Raw genomic sequence first — 16119 nt, 5'->3', positions numbered from 1 at the left:
CGTAGCTCAAACTGTGAATTAATTTATATAATAAATTTTAAAATGTAATTTAGCAATCAGAGTAATCATTATTTATTGGAGGGGATTTGGTAAAGGAATCTTTTAATAAAAAATAAATTAGTATAATTAAAAATCTTATAAAAAAGGAAATAAAGCTAGCACTGATGAACGTCAGGAAATTTTTTAGGCGTAACCATGCGACGGGAGTGTAAACTTACGTAAATATGTGTAGATACAATTTTCTTATGAAAATTTACGTGAACTTGTGTAAATTTACATAAATGTCAATGATTCACATCTGAAGTTTACGTGGTCATGTTCTTTTTTATATTTTTATTTTTTCGTTTTAGGTAAACATTCCTTTTTCTTTATTTTATTAGAACAGCCTTTTGAACTTTAATGGGCGAAATGGAGGTCGTTAAAAAACAAAGAAAAAAAAACATTAGAAATGTTTTTAAAACAAAAATAAAATGTAAAAAAATAAAGAAAATACCTCCATTTCACCCAATTTCAAAGTTTAAAAGGCTCTTTACAGAAACTTCAAGATCGTAGCGATGGCTTAATGCGCAGTAACTGCATATATGTAATTTCTTTACGATTACATAATGTGGTCACTTTGTATTTATAACGCAGTTACTGCGCATTAAGCCATCGCTACGATCTTGAAGTTTCTGTAAAGCTGTTCCTAAAAAAAATAAGGACATGTTAGTAACGTTGGTAACGTTCCTAAAACAAAAATAAAATGTAAGAAATAAAAAGAAATAACTTTAAAATGGATTTAGTTTATACTGTAATATCTGGTGATCAAAACAATAATTTATTTTATTAGGGCTTTAGGGGCTTGATGGCTTGCATATTCCAATTTGGAAATATGTTTTTCCATGTGAACACGTTCAATGTTTAAAACGTTCGAAATGATAGAAAATTTTCAATATATATATTAACGCTTGAGGATGATCTAATGACAGTTTTTTCGAGCGATTGTAGAATTTTATTATAAAGAACGAACGCTTTTTATTATTTAAAAACTTTATTGATCGTCTATCGATGTGTCATAATAGATTGCCATATATGATTTGGTTTGTAATGCCGACTGATTTATCAATCTATTGATTTTGATGTGGAGTAGTTGTGGAATATTTCCTTTATACTTTCATAATATTTGTTATATCAATAAAATTTAATCAGTAATCATTTATTGAAATTTTTCACACAAAATAAGCCTTTTTTACGGCCTTTTTTACGGATAAGGAAATAACTGGTGTAATACTCGTTTGTACAGCGTTTGTACCCGATCCAAGTATTACAGTAATTAATGACTTGGTAATTAAAAAATATTGTATTGTCTCTAATTTTGGCAATTACAAATACTATTTACAGTACGAAAGTACATGTTCAAATATTTTTAATTATTGAAAGAAACGTTCAAATTGTTTGTAAAAATTTTTGAAGGAGCAATATACACTATTTATCGAAAGTTATAATGTAAGTATTCTTGAAATTTGTTATATATATTTTCGGTACAAAAAAAAAAGAGAAAAAATATTACAAAATATGATTTTCTCATCTTGTTCTACATTTATGGCAAATAGATTGATAAAAATTCTGACTATGGATACAAATCGGGACACTGACCCTTTTACTCATGGGTACGTATTAAAACGTAACACCCTTTTTTTGTGTCATTATCAGGTACTTGACGAATCCTATTTATTTCAAAAGTACTGTACAACTATAGTATGAAAAAAAATGTATCTATCGTATAATTAATTTTACAAATTTTTATGTTATGAAATCTCTATAGAAGATGCGGTAATTGTTTTTTATGATCGTTCCGATACCGGGAAATTTTGCCACATTTAACAAGAAATAAAGCTACTGACAGTTACAAAATCCCTGTAAAAAATCTGATCCGTGTTTTATTTTTCCATGTTTTTTCCGCGAATGTATTATTTTAATGGAATTTATAGCCTTAAATCATGGAAATTTTCATCTCGCTAACACGGATATCCGTGAATGTATCATTTTCACGGAATTTTTACGGAAGACACGGAGAAATAATGGAAATATTCGGATAAAAATTTTTTATAGGGAATTGCAATGTTTCTTTCGTGATTAATAAATTTTAATTAAAAATATTATAATAAGTTTTATATTTTTAAAAAGAAAATAAAAAAGAAAGTATAAATAAGTAAACCCAAATAAAAAAAACGGTGGCTTAGTTGTGCCACTGATTTGGCTTCCTGATGGGGCTTGTAGGGGTTACCATCAATTCAAAAAAATCACAATCATAGCCGATCAGCGGCTCATAGCCACGTTATTCTTTTTATTATGAATTATCTAAAAAACATACTGTATATATATTACACAATCAAATAAAATTGCACATCAAAAAGTTACATCAAAGCCAATGGGCTGAAAAAAAAAAAATTTTTTTTTGGATTGTAATTTAATTTAACGAAAAAAAAATTTCATAATTAATGTAAGAAGTTTCTGTCATTTTTTTTAATAAAAAAATTTTTTTTCATTGATATTTAATAAAAAGGAGGTTAATCGATTTTTATTTGTTATTTCAGCCACATCATCTGCGTAACATCCGTTTTTATTTTGTGTTTTGATGATCGTTTACCTGTTTAGATCATGATTATTAGGACTGGTCCATCTTTTTAAGATGCAAGACCGTAGGACCACGGTCTTTTAGGACCGATGGCCATCCTTACTATGATAAGACTTGTGAAACATATTTGCAAACCTTGATTAAAGGTAATATCTGACGAATATTTGTAGTGATATCCTTCTTTCGATACTTGGGATGTGTGAGAATCTTGGCAAGCAGATCATTTTGCTAACCAGTTATATCGGTAATTAAGAGCCGTATAGCTAGTGATATTATAATGTATAAACACACAATTACCAATGAGATTCTTTTTCAATACTACCGAAGTACGACGATTTTATTGAATAAACATAGGACTATAGGTTTTACAACGAAACGATAAAAACTGATAGTGGTATATTACTTAATATTAAACTAATTAACACTACTACCGTACTTCTATCGGTGAGTTGGCAGAAGGTATATTTATACCTGATTTCTGTCTAACAGCCATCTCCTTTTCTGACATCAGGGGCGAAATCTAATCTCAAAATAGATTTTTTTTCCCATGTTAAATTGCAACCTCCCTTTATTTTATTATCGAAATTATTGGAAAAAAACTGAAATAAAAAAATTTAGATCTTTTTTTTTTTATTAAAAAAATGACTTTTTTCTGGGATACAAGAATGACTAATAAAAAAATCCACTCTCATATATTCTTTTAGAAAATTATAACTTAATAAAGAAACTTCTTACATTAATTAAAATAACAAAAAAATATTTTCTCATTCGAATTTATGCACCTTGCATCACTCATAAAAAACTTGATATGTTTTCCTATTTTGTATTTCCTGCGCATTGTCCTACAATTCTTTTAAAAGTAAATCATGTTATTTTTTACCATGAGTTTAAAATACCCAATCTGTTTAGGATTTCTACTCCATTTGGATCATAAATAAAAAAATTTTCTTTTTTGTATATCAAGAGTCGAAATTTTTTGTTTGTATAAATATATCACCAGTACCCACGCCACCGCCACGTTATACTAGGAGGGTACTATGATGGTAGAGGAATTGTTACGATGAATGTATTTAATATTTGATGGCAAACGTATAAAAATTAATCAATTTATTTTAATCACAAAATATACAATTCAAGGGAGAAATAAATGACAATACAAAAAAAGAAAGTAATATACTATATTATCAGTTATCCTCATAAGTTCATGCAGATTTTACATAATTGTTATATAGGTCGATTATCTCATATTACTATGTATTAGCATAATAATAAAATTATTGGGTAATAACGGAAGTTTATTATAAAAATTGCATGAATGGTCCCATCAAACCGATAATATTAGTTTTACTAAATTTGATTTTATTAATTTATTAATTCGATTTTCAAAGTTTGCTACACACTTTAAAGATTTTCACTTTTTTTAAAGCTGTTTATTCATAGTATATAAATGGAACAATTAGAATCGGTACCTTTACTACTTACTAGTAGATATATATGATGAAAGTTTATCCTTTTTGATATATCATTTCAATTATATGGATAACATTATATAAAATTTTTTATACGGTGCATATGCATCGTAACGTTTAGTCTGTGAACTTTATTTTATCAGAAAATGAAACAACGATCGCTAATGAAAGAGAAGTAATGTATTGTTGTTTCCGTTAGTTAAAATTAATGATCCAAGTGTGAACCATAAAATCAAGAAGTGTTGCATCCTTTCTAAAAAAAAATCATTATCATCTGATATTTTCCAAAAGAATTGTTTTTCTTAATAATAATACGAACTCAAGAACAGCGCTGCTATCAGACCTATTGTTAGAGGTCAGTTCTTATAAGCTTAAAAATACTAAGCTATACATTAAAAAATGTTTATATTTAATAAAGCAGAAGGTAATTTTAAGGATCAACGTATATGTTAAAATCAATCCAATCAGATGTGAATAGAGTATCGCTTCACACTGGCGCATACAATCAGACACAAATAAGGGAAGGCAGATTAACCATATAAAACCAAACTTAAAATTAAGGTGTATACTAAAGGGTAAACATTTTATTAATTAAATTCTTCACACACGTTCTTATATTGAATTCTTTAATTACAGGTCTAATTAGAGGTCTATATATACATAAATTTCCAAACTAAAAATGTTTAACATATGCTACATATGCTATATATCCTATATATGCTATATGTTCTATATATTCCATATGTTCTATATATCCCATATATGCTACATGTTCTATATATCTCATATATGCTACATGTTCCATATATTCTATATATTCTACATATCGGACATATGCAACATATCGAACATGTCAAACATATTCGACATTTGCTACATTGATCGGCATCACGGGTCCAGTTATATCACATGATTGCTGCGCAACATTTTACTGCGTAACACTATCACGAATAGATTGGCTACATTTGAATAATGAAGGTTAAACACTTCGTTGGATAAATGTAATCTCTGCTTAATTGTGGATTAAAATGGTATGTACAGTATACTGTATTCCGAACCAATCACATGTAAAATTAGTAGTATCACATGACTGAGGGGACGCGATAACTTAACTAGTTATTGATAAAAGAAATTGTTTGTCTACATTTAAAAAAAAATAAAAATAAAAATAAAAATAAAATAAGAATTGATATAGAGTAAATTGGCTTAATTTAGTAACTTAATATCGGGTAGCATGGCTCAAATATATATAAGAACTTACATAGTATTTGAATTATAAAATTTAAGAAAACCATTTTTAAAAATAGATTGTAAAAAAAATATATATTCCTTTAAATTTAAGTTTTTCAAAAAATTTCCTTCATGAATTAATATATCAAAGCGTTTGTTGGAAAAAATGATCATTCTTTTCAAATTCAAAAATGGAATAATTTGGAAAATGTGAAGTTGCTGTGCCGCAGTTAGGGATGGAAAAAGTTCCAAATGGAGAGTGACTTGAGTCGGGAACCGAATGTCAGAACCATTTTGAGCGGAACGAACGGTTCTATGAGAGTCGACTCTGAAAGTCAGTTTGAAACCGGTTTTGTTCGTCTTATTTTACCAAACAATAAAATTTAAAATGTAACCGTATACTTGTCAATATAGAAACGGAAATAGAAACGGAGTTAAGTCATTATCTCAAACAACCAGTTGATGAAGAGGCTGAACCTCTTTTGTGATGGCAAGCTCGTTTTCAGTTTTAAGTAAGATGGCTCCGAGACTATCTAAAAATACAAGCAACGACGGAGCGTCGCATCAGAGCAAGCGCTTTCGATCGCCGGAAATGGGATTACAAAGACTTATTATCAGAAACGGCGAGGAAAGTTCATGTGCGAAAAGTTGAATAGATAAGGGTATGGTAAAGTTCTTTAATCATAAAAATTTTATTCTATAACCGTAAATGATTGAACAGTAAAATAAAACTTAATAATGATATTAGTATAAATAGCGAATAACTGATAATAATCATGTTAAATAGCGAACATTAATAAATTTATTCTAAAGACCTTTTAATAAAAATTTCAAGTAATTTACTTTAACGGATAATTAAATCATATTATTGAACATTTAATAATAATAAAGATAACATTTAATAAAATTTATTATCTTAAATATCGTTTTTTTTGAACTAATTTGTTTTAAATTAAATAATAATAAGAAGAATTATATTATAAAAACCGTATCAGAACCGGTTTTGGTCGGTTCGGTTCCAAACTCCGTTCCAAACCGATTTTTGGAGTCAGTTCCATCAATTCGACTCGTCACGACTCGTTCTGGTTCGTAGAACCGAAACCGAACCGATAGAGTCATCTCCATCCCTAGCCGCAGTTCTCCACAGCTTGTTGATCGTACCAATTCTTTACATAGTAAAGATCATCACGAATACTTCTATGATTAAAATTTGACTGTAATATTGAATCATGAATGTAATTTTCTTTTATAAATTAAGAAATTTTTTAAAAGAATATATTTTATTGTATCAATGTGATGGAGTTGGAAAAACTAACCTGGAATGCTCATTTGAATTGTATGAATTTTTTATAGGTAATTATATTTTCTTTACGAGGAAAACTTTGATTTGATAGTTATAATATAATGTACTAATACAAATATTTCAAATTAAAGAAATGGATAAATGAAAAGGATGAACAAATATCGTAAAATTTTCAATTATTTTTAAAAAGAGTATTTTTGCTAAATCATATAAACTCAGCTAGGTGATTAATTACCGTCATATTATCTGTATTAGAATTATATGTTGCATCATGTTATGTTTTAAAGTTTGATTTGCATTATGACCTGAGGATTTTTTACCTATGGAAAAGTCGGAGATTTAGTGTAAAACCCTACGTATAGTTATTATCACCCCTTGTCGGACCATTTTCTGAATACCATTTTCCTGAATATACCTTTTCCCGAATCCAATTTTCTGAATGCCTATTTCCAGAAATTGATCATTTCCTGAAACTCCATTTTACCGAATGCCAATTTCCTGAATCTCAATTTCTGGAATTATATGAAACATCCAATTTCCCGAATTCTTTTATCCTGAATTATTTTATCCTGAATTATTTTATCCCAAATTCCAATATCATGAACCCTATTCTGAATGGACATTTTACTGAATTTAATATTATTTTGTATAATTTTACATCATAAATTAGAATTATTAATTTCATAAACTCAACCTTTATTTTATTTAGTATACTAATCAATAAATTATATATAATGTATATAAATATAATATGTAATAAACTAACTTATATTAAAACAAATACTTAAAATAAATAATGCAAAAACGAGCAGATTTTATTATTCAATCAAAGTATCTGTTTGAAATTTGTACCTGCACCAATCTTTTTCTCCTAAAATGTAAATTAATTATATTTACTTGATGTTTAGGTAAATATTATCAAGCACTTAAACTCAGTGGGTTGGAGAAAAATTTTATTAGCTAAAAATGTAATATTTCCTAATTGATTGTATATTGCCTTATGTTTACTTCATATTTACTTCAATTGATCGTAATACTTGTACAGGCAAGGGATGCTTGAAAAAGCCACTCCCCAAATTATATATAACATGTTGGCGTTTATACAATTATAGCAGAGGTGCGCAAAGAGCAATATCAAACTTATTTGCTAGCAGAAAGTATTCTTCGTGGAGAACCTTTACCATACAACGCAAGCATCTAATAGATCGTGAAAATCGAATTTTAACAGTTTTTAATAATCAGTACTTTAAAAAATTTTTACAATTGTTAACATTATATCTGCTTATAAATACTGTATATTTGAATAATAAAACTTATAGTTATCAATAGTTCTTTATTTTTAAATTTATTATATAGTTTATTTATAAATCATACGAAAATATACAATTTATTATATAATTCAAGAAATTATCCATTCGGAATATTAGAATTCGGAATATTAGAATTAAGGATATTTGAATTCGGGATATTGGGATTCAGGATATTGGGAGGGATTCGGGAAATAAGGATTCGGGAAATTGTATATTTCAGGCAAATGTTCAGTTCAGAAAATTGGCATTCAGGCAAATGACTTCGGGAAAAGATATATTCAGGAAAAAGGCATTCAGGAAATCGTACTGTAACCATTATCACCTACCCTTACGTTAGCGTCAAACTCCGACAAAAATTTGAGGCCGGCATTATTGAACAGAGTTTAATTATGATCGCGAACTTAAGATATAAAATATTTAAAAAATTAAGAAATTTTTTTGAAAAATTATAAAATTTATTTTAAAAATCTAAAATATTTAAAAAATAAAAAAAATTCCCAAAATACATAACTAAATTAATACCCCTCCGGCCATCAGCTCATCATAATTCAATTAAATCTTGATCATCATTATAATTTTGATTCTGATTGCCGTTTGAAAAAATATTCAAGTTAGTGTCACAAGGTCCCAATAAATCCATTAGTGCTCTTCGATTACTTTCATTTCTATCGGCAATGTCACATAAAATATCATTCGCAATCCAAGGGAATGTTTCAGAAAAATAATAAATGCTTGCATCGTACTCTCGTTTTAGTAACTTCCGTACATAATCTAAAAACCCCTCATATAATCTTTGATCAACATTTAAATTGGTTTGTGGGGTATACTCTTCTGATACATTAATAGAACGATATAAGATACCAAGAACTTTTCGAGATTTATAGGATTCTTCACCAGATTCTTCCATAAAATCTGGGAAATCGATAGCACGAAGTTCAGATGGAAATACTGGTGGTGCGTCCGGAAAATTCACGGCATTAGAATATATTTGGGCAATACGTCTACATTGCCCGTGTAATGCACCAACCTTGAAGGAATCTGCTATCGATAAATAATTTTTCGCGATCATATCAATTTTGTTAGAAAAGATATAATTCGCGAAAAATTTCTTTATATCCTCGATGTCAACTATTCTTGGTATTTGAGCCTGCTGATAATCCATAGGCTCGCACATTTTGGGAGGAATCAAACGTTCATCATATATTACACTAAATTAAAAATTATTATTATTATTTTTTTTAAAAAAAAAAATTGTCAATAACTTAAACAACTTAAATACTTAAACAATGAGAAATAAAGATACATACGTGAAATCATCACCATCCAAATCACCACCGCTAGGAATATCACGATATCCAACTGCTGGAAATACTACTACATCTACTAAATGACTTAAAGCCTTACATTCTACAGCTGTAACTATACGTATATCTCCTGGGTGAAAGCAAGGATTTCGAAATACAATACACCTTCCAGTTATTATCTTTCTACTGGATGGGTTACATGGATCAGATACACAACAATAAATTTGATTCTCTTGTAAAGTTTCGGTAACATCCAAGACGCCTAATAAGAATGCCCCTTTATCAACGCGAATTTTTGCCTTTTTCTTAATGTCTCTTAACATCTTGGTACGAAATAATGAAATCAAATTCATCAAATAACGATCTTTATTTCTTAAAAATCCCGCTTTGACAAGTTCAGCAAGTGAGATTGAAATTCCATATTCATCGACATTCCTTTGTAAAATATTCAACGCCGTATGTTCATTTTCAAGCATTTTATCCAATTCCCTAACTTGTAAATCTTTTAATTCAATAAATACTTTATCAGGAATTCCTAATGCGGACAAGAATGTAATTGCCTGATGATTGAGATATGCTGAGATGAACGTAGAGCCTCTGATAACTTCCAAGTCATTATGATGTGATTCAAATTTATGTTGACTAGGACGAACTTGAACTTCATTATCTTTCACATTATTTGACTGACATAAAACACCCTTATACCCAGCCATTCTAAATTGAATTGCACTTGGAATAGTTTTTAATTTGAAATCATAAGCAATCTTCTTTGCTAATGAAAAAGAGATATTCCCTACCCCATCTGAAAAAGTGAAACCATTTCTAACTATATCAGGAATTTCTTTAATTTTAACAATAGGTGGCTTTTTAATATTACGAGTACTCGAAAAACACCGATCCATTTGATCCATTTGAATATTACGAGTACTCGAAAAACACTGATCCATTTGAGCAATATATTTTGCTACACTTTTATTTGTTGAAAAAATCCCCATCTCTGTTCTAACCTTATCAGCAGTTAAATCACCAATTGATGAAAAAAACCAACAACTATGATCTCTTAATTGACTCTCAGAGAAAGCCAAGAATTCGTATTTCCTACCACCAATAGTGATACCATGACATAAAGTATAATAAACTCTATTATATAAAGCAAGGTTAGGAGTATCATTAGTAACACCATTAGGTGAACAACTAACTTTACTCAAAGCCTCATCTACAAATTTGACACGTAAAAAATGATCTTTCTTATCAAGAAAATGACGGATCACCCTATTAGAAGTTTCCATGGTTGGAGTTAAAATATAACTTGTAGTGGGAGTTACAATAACTTTACGCACCATAACACAATAATATGGTATATATGTAGATTCATTAACCAATTTATATTTTAACTTCTCCAATTCTGAACGTAAATATGGTAAAGGTTTATAGATCCTTTTCTTCTTTGAATGAATACCTTCCAAAATATTAAGAGAGACTTTAGTAGGTTGTTGAGATAATAAAGAATAGAATTCTTTACAAAGGTTATATTCATTAAGGTAATTAAAAGAAATATTACATTCGAGCATATAATTAACTTTAAAGTTTAACATTTTACGGTTCACAAAATGTTTACATAATTCAGTTCCATTAATAATTTTTAATGGAAAATTACTAATGCTTGAAGTTCTAGGAACCAAATTATATTTACCGGCCTTCTTAATTAATTTTTTAAAACGATTAAGACCTCCAATTTGATCCAAATCAAAAGTTATTCTAAAGACGAGCCATTTACCAGGTTGATCATTATCTTTATGAAAATGAGGCATTTTATCATTTTTTGTAATACGGTTCCAAAAATTATCAATACACCAATTAAATTTATCTTTTGGTTTTTGACACTTATGTAATACCCAACATTTTGCGGGATATTTATTTTCTATAGTAATTGAACCATGAGATCTTTGTTGAGAAACGTCAAGCTCAGAATAAATATCATTAATTATATCATCAAAATTGAATTCAAGCTTAAAGGTGTACATCGGCTCTCCATATTTCAATTCCACAATTATTTTTCGATTTTGATAACTTATAAAAAATTTTACCGATTGAGTAAATTTAGCCTCAGATACAAATATATTAGGTAGTATATAATCACCCAATTCTAAACTTTCAGCAGGATAGGAATAAAAAGAATCAGAACTACGAAAGTCATTACGGTAATCAATCCGTAAAACCCTTCCATGAAGGCGTAACGATTCATTCCAGAAAGGACGAGGGGGTACAGGTCTAATTAAATAAATATTTTTAAAGGGATAAGTAAATGATAATTTAAAGGGTTGAAAAAGAATAAATGTATAAAAATACGTACTTGAATAAGATATAAGCAGTTCCAGTTGAACGTTCAGGATTTTCAGAGTCATCAACTTCTCTGGTCACAATTTTTGCTCTATAAACACTACCATAAGTAGCAAAAACCCCCTTTATTTCACCTACAGTAACTTCAGTGTGAATATTACTAACTTTGAATCCTATTTCAAAAAAGGTTTTCCAATCGCTAGGAGGTTTAATTCCTGTACGAGAGGAAATTCTCGGGTTTTTTTTATTCATTATTTTAAAGAAGTAATTTTTGATAGGAATTTTTGTTCAAAATTTTATTGTTTGTCAATATAAGAAATTCAATATAGTAAATGAACAAATAATTCGTTGGTATTCTTCAATACCCTGATCTCAGGTTTCTTTTATATTTGAACAGGCACTAATTAATAAATAATAAAAAATATTTTATAATCATAATAATAAACAGGTAAACGATCATCAAAACACAAAATAAAAACGGATGTTACGCAGTTGATGTGGCTGAAATAACAAATAAAAATCGATTTTTTTCCCCATGTTAAATTGCAAGCTCCTTTAAAAACGGATGTTACGCAGATGATGTGGCTGAAATAACAAATAAAGATCGATTAACCTCCTTTATTTATTATAGAAATTATCGAAAAAAAAACTGAAATAAAAAAAAAATTTAGATCTTTTTATTAAATATCAAATGAAAAAAAATTTTTTTTATTTAAAAAAAAATGACAGAAACTTCTTACATTAATTAATTATGAATTTTTTTTTTTCGTTAAATTAAATTACAATCCAAAAAAAATTTTTTTTTCAGCCCATTGGCTTTGATGTAACTTTGTGATGTGCAATTTTATTTGATTGTGTAATATATACAGTATGTTTTTTAGATAATTCATAATAAAAAGAATAACGTGGCTATGAGCCGCTGATCGGCTATGATTGTGATTTTTTTGAATTGCCTACAAGCCCCATCAGGAAGCCAAATCAGTGGCACAACGGCACAACTAAGCCACCGTTTTTTTTATTTATGTTTTATACACAAATTTTGGGTTTACTTATTTATACTTTCTTTTTTATTTTCTTTTTAAAAATATAAAACTTATTATAATATTTTTAATTAAAATTTATTAATCACGAAAGAAACATTGCAATTTTGTAACTGTCGGTAGCTTTATTTCTTGTTAAATGTGGCAAAATTTCCCGGTATCGGAACCGATTATAAAAAACAATTACCGCATCTTCTATAGAGATTTCATAACATAAAATTTGTAAAATTAATTATACGATAGATACATTTTTTTTCATACTATAGTTTTACAGTACTTTTGAAATAAATAGGATTCGTCAAGTACTTGATAATGACACAAAAAAAAGGGTTTATTGGTCGGATGTTACGTTTTAATACGTACCCATGAGTAAAAGAGTCAGTGTCCCGATTTGTATCCATAGTCAGAATTTTTATCAATCTATTTGCCATAAATATTTTTTCCTTTAATTCTCTTTTTTTTGTACCGAAAATAAATATAACAAATTTCAAGAATACTTACATTATAACTTTCGATAAATAGTGTATATTGCTCCTTCAAATATTTTTACAAACAATTTGAACGTTTCTTTCAATAATTAAAAATATTTGAACATGTACTTTCGTACTGTAAATATATGTAATTGCCAAAATTAGAGACAATAATAATTTTTTTTAATTACCAAGTCATTAATTACTGTAATACTTTGATCGGGTACAAACGCTGTACAAACGAGTATTACACCAGTTATTTCCCTTATCCGTAAAAAAGCCGTAAAAAAGGCTTATTTTGTGTGAAAAATTTCAATAAATGATTACTGATTAAATTTTATTGATATAACAAATATTATGAAAGTATAAAGGAAATATTCCACAACTACTCCACATCAAAATCAATAGATTGATAAATCAGTCGGCAATCTATTATGACACATCGATAGACGATCACTAAAGTTTTTAAATAATAAGAAGCGTTCGTTCTTTATAATAAAATTTTGATAAGACTCATTTGATTAAGGATAACCATTATTCTTCTATTAACAATCGCTCGAAAAAACTGTCATTAGATCATCCAGCGTTAATATATATATTGAAAATTTTCGATCATTTCGAACGTTTTAAACATTGAACGTGTTCACATGGAAAAACATATTTCCAAATTGGATATGCAAGCCCATCACTGCAAAGCCCCTAAAGCCCTAATAAAATAAATTATTGTTTTGATCACCAGATATTAGTATTACCGTATTTTGCGGTAAGTAAGCACCCCCGAAAGTAAGCACCCCTGGCCAGAATTATGGCGATTTTGGCCAAAATTATGAGGATCTTGGCCGGCATCAAGTGCAAAAAGGGGTGCTTATATACCGCAAAATACGGTATTTATTTCATGGGGAGTTGGAAATAAATGGGTAATCCCCTGGAGCGTGTTACTCATTAAATATTAAGTATTTTAACTATTTTAAACTAAAATTAGTAATTTCCCGGCTATCTATATGAGACCGGGAAATAACTAAACGAAGATTCCTGGTCATTTATAAACTCAGCTAATCACTCGCAATTTTAAAAATTAGTATGAAGGTGATCATGAGTGACACTTAGTGCGACAGGGGATTACAGTATAAACTAAATCCATTTTAAAGTTATTTCTTTTTTATTTTTTACATTTTATTTTTGTTTTAGGAACGTTACCAATGAACGTTACTAACATCATGTCATTTTTTTTAGGAACAGCCTCTTAAACTTTGAAATCGGGTGAAATGGAGGTATTTTCTTTATTTTTTTACATTTTATTTTTGTTTTAGAAACATTTCTAATGTTATTTTTTCTTTGTTTTTTAACGACCTCTATTTCGCCCATTAAAGTTCAAAAGGCTGTTTCTAATAAAATAAAGAAAAAGGAATATTCACCTAAAACGAAAAAATAAAAAAATAAAAAAAGAACATGACCACGTAAAACTTCAGATGTGCGTCAAGTTCACGTAAATTTTCATAAGAAAATTACAAAAATTTACACAAGGTTATGTATATTTACACATATTTACGTAAGTTTACACTCCCGTCGCCTAAAAAATTTCCTGACGTTCATCAGTGCTAGCTTTATTTCCTTTTTTATAAGATTTTTAATTATACTAATTTATTTTTTATTAAAAGATTCCTTCACCAAATCCCCTCCAATAAATAATGATTACTCTGATTGCTAAATTACATTTTAAAGTTTATTATATAAATTAATTCACAGCTTGAGCGAGCTACATCATCTATCATTAGTACGTTCTATTGTTGAGTTTTAATTACAGCAATAAATACTTTTAAGGTCGACTTAATTGCCCAAAATTACCAAGATTAACCATAGGTATTGGTTCTTATATTTTTATTATGCACAATCATGACTGTAAAGCTCCGCATGAGCCGAGCCAAAATTCGACTTAGCTCGATTATAATGGCCGAGCTTGGCTCGTATCAAGCCAACTCCAAGCCGAGCTGAGTCGAGCCTTAAAGTAACTTTGCTCGAGCCTACCTGCTCGAACCGGATGATTTTTTAGAGAATTTGCGAAATGGTTAGCTGATAATCACATGCGCAAGTATCATTTTTGCTTAGTTTCAGAGCTTGCGAGCTGGCTCATAGTAGCTCGTGAGCCAGCTCTAACGAGCTGCATTGAAGCTCGGCTCAATATACCTGGCTCGCGAGCTGGCACGAGCTGGCACGGCTCGTGCAGAGCACTAGTCGTTACCGATATATATTAATATATTTCCATGTAATCTGACCATAATTGTGACCCTACCAGTTAATTATTTTTTTTTTATTATTTGCCGCAAAACTTATAAGTAGCATTGATAATTTCACTTATTTCCTTAATATATATGTACTATACAATATATTCAGTTTACAAGAACAGCCACATTAGTAGAAACATGTCTGATTTATGTTTTATAATAAATATTTTATTTATATGTAACTAAAATTTACTTGCAACTAAGAAAAAAAAAATTTAACAAATTTTTGAATCGAAAAATACAATCGGCTCGCGTTATAATGAATTTCGATATAACGAATTATTTAGTATTACGGATTTTCATTGTGGTACTACTATACCGTATACCGTTTAACGAAGTAAAGTGTATAAACAGCATATACAAGATGACTCACATTGTAACAAATTTTATATATAATGACACACTATTTATAAAAATTTCAAAAATTTCATAAATTAAATGAATTTTAAATGCTACTAGTACTTGGGCCACGCAAACTAATATTTTCGGTTCACTTCACCCGGCCGGGTCACTTTTTCAAAATTTGACCAAAAAATTTTTATATGTAAAATTTTTTTTCACGTGATTTCAAGTGATTTTATTGGTTAAATCTTAATTATTATGAATAGTACTTTAAAATCTGCTTCCCAGAAATTAGATGACAAACATGAAATTGATATATCATTAGAAAAATCCTTCATTTTTGTCTCTTTTTCAACTGGTAAACCTTCCCAATCTTTTAAAGTTACAGAGTTGTAACTTATTCGTACATGTA

At 28.8% G+C, this 16119-nt stretch overlaps 1 protein-coding gene across 1 annotated transcript; it reads right to left on the bottom strand.

Moving 5' to 3' along the window:
• Positions 1-8369: 8369 nt before the first annotated feature.
• Positions 8370-11825, bottom strand: OCT59_001425 (uncharacterized protein; the record flags this gene model as incomplete). The annotated part of the gene is made up of 3 exons (XM_025315766.2): positions 8370-9137; positions 9237-11504; positions 11587-11825. 3 exons carry the CDS (start codon positions 11823-11825, stop codon positions 8471-8473), a joined length of 3174 nt encoding a protein of 1057 aa, XP_025182094.2. The 3' UTR covers positions 8370-8470.
• Between the last annotated feature and the right edge of the window lie 4294 nt (positions 11826-16119).

The sequence above is a fragment of the Rhizophagus irregularis genome, chromosome 1 (assembly GCF_026210795.1).
Source record: "Rhizophagus irregularis chromosome 1, complete sequence".
In the NCBI taxonomy this organism is placed as follows: Eukaryota; Fungi; Glomeromycota; class Glomeromycetes; order Glomerales; family Glomeraceae; genus Rhizophagus; species Rhizophagus irregularis.
The sequence above is the reverse complement of the archived record's forward strand: the minus strand, read 5'-3'. Positions and strand labels throughout refer to the sequence as shown.